Source organism: Dipteris shenzhenensis, chromosome 2 (genome assembly GCF_047967505.1).
Source record: "Dipteris shenzhenensis isolate YYH24624 ecotype China chromosome 2, Dip_SZ_1.0, whole genome shotgun sequence".
NCBI lineage: Eukaryota > Viridiplantae > Streptophyta > Polypodiopsida > Gleicheniales > Dipteridaceae > Dipteris > Dipteris shenzhenensis.
The window spans coordinates 35,687,583-35,694,745 of record NC_141597.1 but is presented as its reverse complement, the minus strand read 5'-3'; the positions used below and the strand labels follow the sequence as shown (position 1 = coordinate 35,694,745).

General features: G+C 41.8%; 1 protein-coding gene across 1 annotated transcript; it reads right to left on the bottom strand.

Annotated features, from left to right (window-relative positions):
- Positions 1–1,121: 1,121 nt before the first annotated feature.
- On the bottom strand, positions 1,122–3,688 carry LOC147904687 (uncharacterized). Its single transcript, XM_087392081.1, has 3 exons — positions 3,682–3,688; positions 3,280–3,600; positions 1,122–1,231 (listed from the first exon to the last, which is right to left on the bottom strand). The coding sequence occupies exons 1-3, from the start codon at positions 3,686–3,688 to the stop codon at positions 1,122–1,124; spliced, it is 438 nt and encodes a 145-aa protein (XP_087248207.1).
- Between the last annotated feature and the right edge of the window lie 3,475 nt (positions 3,689–7,163).

The window sequence follows — 7,163 nt, the reverse complement described above, 5'->3', positions numbered from 1 at the left end:
GTACGTGAGCTCATCATGGATGGAGAGGTGGACTTGGTATATTGTCCGACTATAGAGAATGCTGCGAACATCTTCACGAAGGCTCTTGGAAGAGACTTGCAGAAGGGGCATCTTCATCGACTTGGCATTGGACTGAAAAAGTAAGTTCACTTGCGGGTGGACATTGAGGGGGGGTGTTAGATATCAATGCTCCACTCTCGTGTAACTACGCGGGAACTAGCTAACTCTACTTGTAAGCCCCCATATGAGGAGAAGGCATTTGAGTAGCTCGATTATCCAGTAGGTCCTGGTTTGGACACCAGATAGGGGCCATGTACTGACCACACTGAGGGTAGACAGAGAATTTCTCGGGGCAGCCCACTCTCGGGTTGCGGGGCTCGTTTGGAGCCTCAGATGATCCCGGATGGCTCTGGGCCGAACGGAGGCCGTAGGTGAGTTGCTCTATTTTGCGCATCGGTTCTATCATGTGGTCGGTGGCCTATTTCGGGACCGACCCCCAATCGACCGTTTTGGGCGGACTGGGTCGATCACCCAATTGGCTCTAATCGACTACTTGTGGTGGCTATATAAGAGCAAGCCCGTGAAGCCCATTTCATCACTGGCTACAGCAACCCTGATTCCTTAGCATCTAGCCTCCGTCTTCTACTGTTTCCAGTATGCCATCGAAGCTTCTTTCACAAGAGCGCACGGTTGGGAGGCAGTGCCATCTATTGTATCAGTTTTATAGTAATCAAATTTTTGATTCTCCATACTATCTGTTTTCTCTCTTGTGTACGAGATCCTGTTATCTGTTGAGCACAGACGTCGTATTGTTTTCTTACAATTTGTCCTAGCATGAAATACAGGGTTCTTAGAGATGGCCATGCAACTTTGGTTGTTGCACTTTAGTGTTGTCGGCTCTCTCATTAGAACTCCTATGTCTACCAAGATCCTTCGAAGCCAAACTGCCTCACATGCAGTGAAACAAGCTACCTTGTACTCTACCTCTATAGAAGAGAGGGCCACAGAGGGTTGCTTCTTGCTTACCCAAGAACAAATCCCAGATCCAAGTAAGAAGCAATATCCTAAAACTGACTCTTTGGAGTCAACGTCACCTGCCCAATCCGAGTTGCAGTAGCCAATCAAGGAATCTCCCGATCTATAAGTGATGCCATAGTCAAGAGGTCCTTTGAGATACTTAAGAACTTGGATGCCTGCATTCCAATGGTTTTGCCAAGGATGATTCGAGAACCTGCTTAAGACACGAACTGCAAAACTGATGTCAGGCCTAGTATTGCAAAGGAAAATTAGACTTCCCACCAGCCTTCTGTACTTCTTGATGTTAACCAATGGTGAAACATCTTCTGTAGAAAGCCTTGCATTCACCTCCATGGGTGTGGCCACATGCTTGCACTCAGTCATGCCAAATGCCTTCAGAATCTTTCGAGCATACTTTTGTTGAGATATAACCTAGCTCTTGCCAGATCTCAATCCCCAAACAATAGTGCAGGAGCCCCAAATCAGTCATTTCAAATTCAGAGCTCAATAGCTGGTGTGTTTGCTGGATCATCTTCTCATGGTCACCTGTGATGACAAGATCATCCACATACAAGACTATAACAACTTGTTTTCTATCTTGATTCATTACATAGAGCTTAGCATCAGAAGCAATTCTCAGAAAACCACAGTTTAGGAAAAAATTATCTATCCTTTGGTACCATGCTCGTGGGGCCTGTTCCAGCCCATATAATGCTTCTTTAACCTGTACACTTTATTCTATGAATGGGGCAACTCAAAACCTGGTGGTTGAGCTACATACACCTCCTCCTTGAGATGCCCATTCAAGAATGCAGACTTAACATCCATTTGTTATGAGCAGCCATAGCAAGCACTAGTGGTCATTTTGGTTGTAAGTGCAAAAGTTTCACTTACATCAAAACCTTCCACTTGTGATAAGCCTTGTGCAACAAGATGAGCTTTATACTCTTCTAGACTACCATCAGCTTTATATTTGGCCTTCCATACCCACTTTATACCAATTACCTTTCTCTTTGCAAGGTCAATTTACAAGTTCCCAAGTGTCGTTCTTCATTATGATGTCATATTTTGATTGCATAGCCACCTTCCATTTTGGATCTGCCAATGCCTTCTCCAAGTTTGCTGGCTCCTTGACTATCTCCATAATCTCAACCATCAAGGCCATGTTGACTATGAGATCAGTTGATCGGCATTGCTCCTCTATTCTCTTTGATCTTCGAGGTCCATTAGGTTTTGGACTTTCTTGCATAGATTCTGGGTTCTAATCATCAAAGAGGTGCTGCACCCACCTTGGTTGTGGCCTTGTTGTGGTGTGATTGGTGCAACAAACTAGATTTCTTGGTCCTCACTATCAGAAAACACCTCCTCCTTAATACTTTCTTCATACTTTTGGGTAGGCAAATGGTGAGTTATTTCTTTAGTTGATGATGGAGTGGCTGGAGTTGTATCCACCACTGAGTGTGGTCATTCAACAAACACCACATCTCAGCTTACAACATGATCTTCTTTGCCTTTACATCATAGAGTCGATAGGCCTTTGACTCCATGTTATATCCCAAGAAGATACATTTCCTGCTCTTAGAATCTACTTTGGTTCTTACTGCATCTGGAATGTGTGCATAACACTCACATCCAAATGTATGAAAATGAGAAATTGAAGGTTTCTTACCTGAGTATGCCTCTTGTGGAGTCACCCCTTTGAGAGCCTTTGTATAGCACCAATTGAGAATATAGACAGTTGTATTTATCGCCTCCTAGAATGTGTTGGGAAGCCCTTTTACCTTCAACATGCAGCATCCCATCTCAACAACTGTTTGATTCTAACGTTCTACAATAGGATTTTGTTGAGGAGTATGGGGAACAGTAAGTTGCCACTTAATGCCATGTTCATTGCAATAATTGTCAAATTCCTTTGATGTGAACTCTCCTCCTCGATCGGTGTGAAACTTCTTGACCTTCTTCCTTGTTTCATTTTCTACAAGCTTGTGCCACATTTTAAACTTTTCAAGAGCTTGAGCCTTACCCGAAGGAAATACACCCACATATTTCTACTAAAATCGTCAACTATTAGCATAAAGTAGAGATATCCACCCAAAGTAGTAGTAGACATATTACCACAGAGATCAACATGTACCAGCTCTAGAGGTGCCTTTGCTCGATTTTTGGTCTCTTGTGGAAATGGCTTCCTTGCTTGCTTGCCCATCAAACAAGCTTCACAAGGCTCCCCATTACTTGTCATTGCAGGCAAATGTGTAACCATACCTTTCGTTTGCATTTCCTTTAGCACATCATAGCCGATGTGGCCAAACCGCTCATGCCAAAGCCTTCCTGTCTCCAAATCTGAAGTGACTAAAAGTGCAGCGTGCTCATACAAGTTGTTTCTCCTAGAACCTGTGCCCACAACATTGCCCTTTGCATCTAATAATTGGGCTTCAGATTTCCTGAAGTGAACTTCTAGATCTTGATCAGTTATAGCAGCAACAGAAAGTAGATTTCTTTTGATTTGAGGAACAAATAGTACATCAGATTGCTTCTCAGACTCACCATTGGCTACCACAAATGAGATGGTACTGGTCCCTTGAACTGCACATTTTGCATCATTCCCAACCACAACATTTGTGAATTCTTATAGAGGCTGAAGAGAACTATACCACTCGTTCGTACCTGTCATGTGTCGGGTTTCACTGCTATCCAATACCCACCATTAAGTGTTGCTTGGTGAAGATTGAGCCATGGAGCACATCTCCTCAATAGCCACAAACAGCTCAAGCTCAACTTCAGCGTTGTTGATAGTGTCCTTGCCCTTCCAGGAAGCTTTCAAGGTCCCGTTTTTTTCATCATATTGCTTCTTTCTGCAATCTTTTGCAGCATGACCTTTCTTGCTACAGTAGTAACACGACCCTTGAAACTTCTTCTTCTTTAGCTTCTTCCTTTCAGAAGGATTGGCACTTCTCCCTTTGGTAAAAGTAGTGAAAGTAGCATCGCTCCCACCATCACGACTCTTGAGCTGCATCTCCTCCTCAAGTAATAATGCACAAAGTTCTTCAAAGCTAAGTGTAGGAGTTTGAACTTGAGTGTTAAGGGCAGCAGTTACCAAACTCTCAAATTTATGTGGAAGAATTCGTATGCACCTCTGAGCTAGCTCTTCGCTAGTCTTTGCAATGCCCATAACAGCCATTTGATCACGTAGATTCTTGATCCTCATGACGATGAATGTCTCAACTGACTCCCCTTCTGCAAGCTTTTTGGCAACAAGTTGATTCTCTAGATTTTGAATTTGTGTGTGATTCCGAGTCTCGTATTGGTTCTTCAAGATGTTCCAAGCTTGGGATGCTTTAGACGTGTGTTGAATCAATGTGAAAATCGAATCAGATACACTTGTGATGATGGCACAAAGTGCATCAGCATTGTGCTGCTTCCATGCTCGAAGAAGAGTAGCATCAGGGGGAATTATGTTGCTAGGATTTACAGGATCGACAGTGCCAACTGGTTTCAGGATCACTCCCGAGAATGGTCTTCAGCAGCTCATATGAGTCTAGAATTACACTTATTTTGAACTTCCAAAGAGTGTAGTTTGTGCCATTAAGTTTTTCTTTCGTGAAGGCATGTGGTCAAATCCGAATCGTTGGAGCAGGAGCCATCAGCAGCAATCGTCACACCAAAGCTTTATTGCAACGGCATTTCTTGCACTATCGCCGCTCAAAGCCCCTAGTGTTCTGATACCATGTAGAAATACAATGCAGTGGAGAGGTTGTTTGACAACGATGATAGTACAATAATAAGACGATAAACACAATAGATCTAAATAAAAATTTCATATCAAATACAGCTAATGGTGTTGTCCACCCGTGCGCTCTCTAGTAGAGCTTCGATGGCGATCTAGATAGACTCTGGATAGAGAAGGATTGGAGGTAGGGGTATTGGCATTCGATGTTGAGGCTTGAGAAGTGGCCTCTTTATATAGCCCTTTGTAGTAGACCAATTCCACCACAATGGTGGGTTGGCGGTGGCACATGCATATTGACTTAGCATAGTGTGCGACTAAGTGCAAGGATGGTGGCACATGTTGCTTGAGTTTCACGACCAGCCAAAGACCATTGACCACCGATCATCGATCACGCGTGTGAGGGCAAAATCAAATGCAAATGATTGCACGCATGCAACGGAGGGCATATCGTTGCGTACCCCACCGTTCTAGACCCCGAACCTCACTGTTGGGGGTGTTGCCCCCACACCCCCATTGGGGGCGTTGTCGTTGAACCCTCGCTAGGGGCATTGCCCCCAGACCCCCAGGATCGGGGGCACTGCCCTCAAACCCCCGAGGAGTACATTGATCCTTCTACCATCTCCTAACCATCAAACAGTCACCATGAGACCTCATCTAGTGTCAAAACTAGGATCCTACCAATGTCCATGCCATGGCTTCTCCTCATAATGGGGGCCTTACAAAAGAGCACTATGGAACATTGGTGGTTACATATGAATGGTGGGCATTGCACATATACCAACAATATTTCTCTCCAAATTTCAAATACACCTTTTTTTCCACAATGTACCATTCATGTATTGTTTGTTCAAGGAGTTTAGAAATGCAAAAGGTAGCAAAATGATCACCTTGCAATCTTCCATCACATGCTGGAATTCCCATTCATGCAAAGTATTCAATATAAGTGAACATTCCATGTTGTTCATATATGAAATCCAAAGGCACATATGTTTGCACGAAGTGCAAACTGTTGCAACACATAAAACTGAAAATGCTCTTGTATGTTTCTGTAAGCTGCTTGGTACCTTGCAAAACGAACATGTAACAAAGAATGGGCAAGAAGTTTGAGCAAATGTCAATTCACCATATACCTGTAGAAACAAGAATGTGAAACTTAATTATTTCTTTTTGATATTTACCTAGGTCTTCCAATCATTGATTGTTGCAAGTTGTATTGCCACTCACATATTCAATGTTTCTTTCTTGGCCTACATAATGTTGGCAACCCTCAATTAACTTTATATTGTAGGTGGATTAGTTACTGGGGTTGCTATTTAATAGCTTGCAAACTATAACTTTTTCTTTGTGGTGTACTTTCCTGTTGTCACATTCTTTATCACATATAGAGAAGGGCACCCATCATTTAACAGAGAAAGCATTTCATATTTGATATGTTCATGGTCATTGTAAAATGTTAACTGCGTGGAAACGAAGTAATTGAGGAGGGAGATAAAGAGAGAGAGAGTGGTTAAAGAAAAAGAAATTGAAATTGTTAGTCAATAATTAGAGAGAGGAAAGGACACTATAAGAAGCAAGGAAATTGATGCCATAGAATGAGTACTTACAATTGTGCAGTCATTTGCATCTGTTCCATCAGCAAGTTTTAGATAGGGAGTTGAAACTCTTTCACTTTTGTGTGTTCCAGCAGCTTCCAAAATCACAATAACTACAATTGTACCAGTTGGGTATGGGTCCGGATTTTCCAATAGCTCTGCTATTAATGCGTTTTCATAAAACCTCAATTCAATTGCTCGTCTTGGCACCAGTGTGATAAGTGTACTTCTTGTTATTTTTAATGTAAAGCTTAAATCACCTTTGTCCCATTCGAATTTTTTCTTAGAAGTCCAAAAGTTTTCAATTCTTATGTAGCTCGCTGGTTTAATTAATTCTTCGTGTTTAGCAATAATGGCATTATCTAGTTGCAATGTAATTATGGTAAGACCATATCTGTCAGTTAATTATGCTCTTATGTTGGAGTACGATGATTTTTTATTTATGTCGTATGTGCCATAACGATTTAAAGCCAAGCCTTCAAACATTACACTTTGCATGTTTTGAACTATATCCTTTATCTTTATAACTTGCAACTCGGAAGCTTATCTTTTTTGTGAAGCTTATCTTTTTTGTGATTTGTTACTTGGCATTGTGTAACCAGTTTCTATTCTTATATTGGATGACTTGAAAGTTGCCCTTTTGGTGGTTTTTTTCTCTAGATTGGCTGCTGATATTTTCTCTACTATTGCTGGCACTTCTTTCCCACCAGTAGACATCTTTGAGCACTACACAAATATTCACACCAACCATTGATAGCAAGATAGAATGAACATTCATGTGGAACAAAAGGATTTATTTATAATATCTCAACAATAAATACACAAAA

What these genes read in the sequence shown, in the direction of transcription:
- LOC147904687 (XM_087392081.1), bottom strand. An exon ending in AAAGGAAATGCAAACGAAAG is followed by an intron (nt 1,232 to 3,279) that starts GTATGGTTACAC and finishes TGTCTTAAGCAG; the next exon opens with GTTCTCGAATCATCCTTGGC.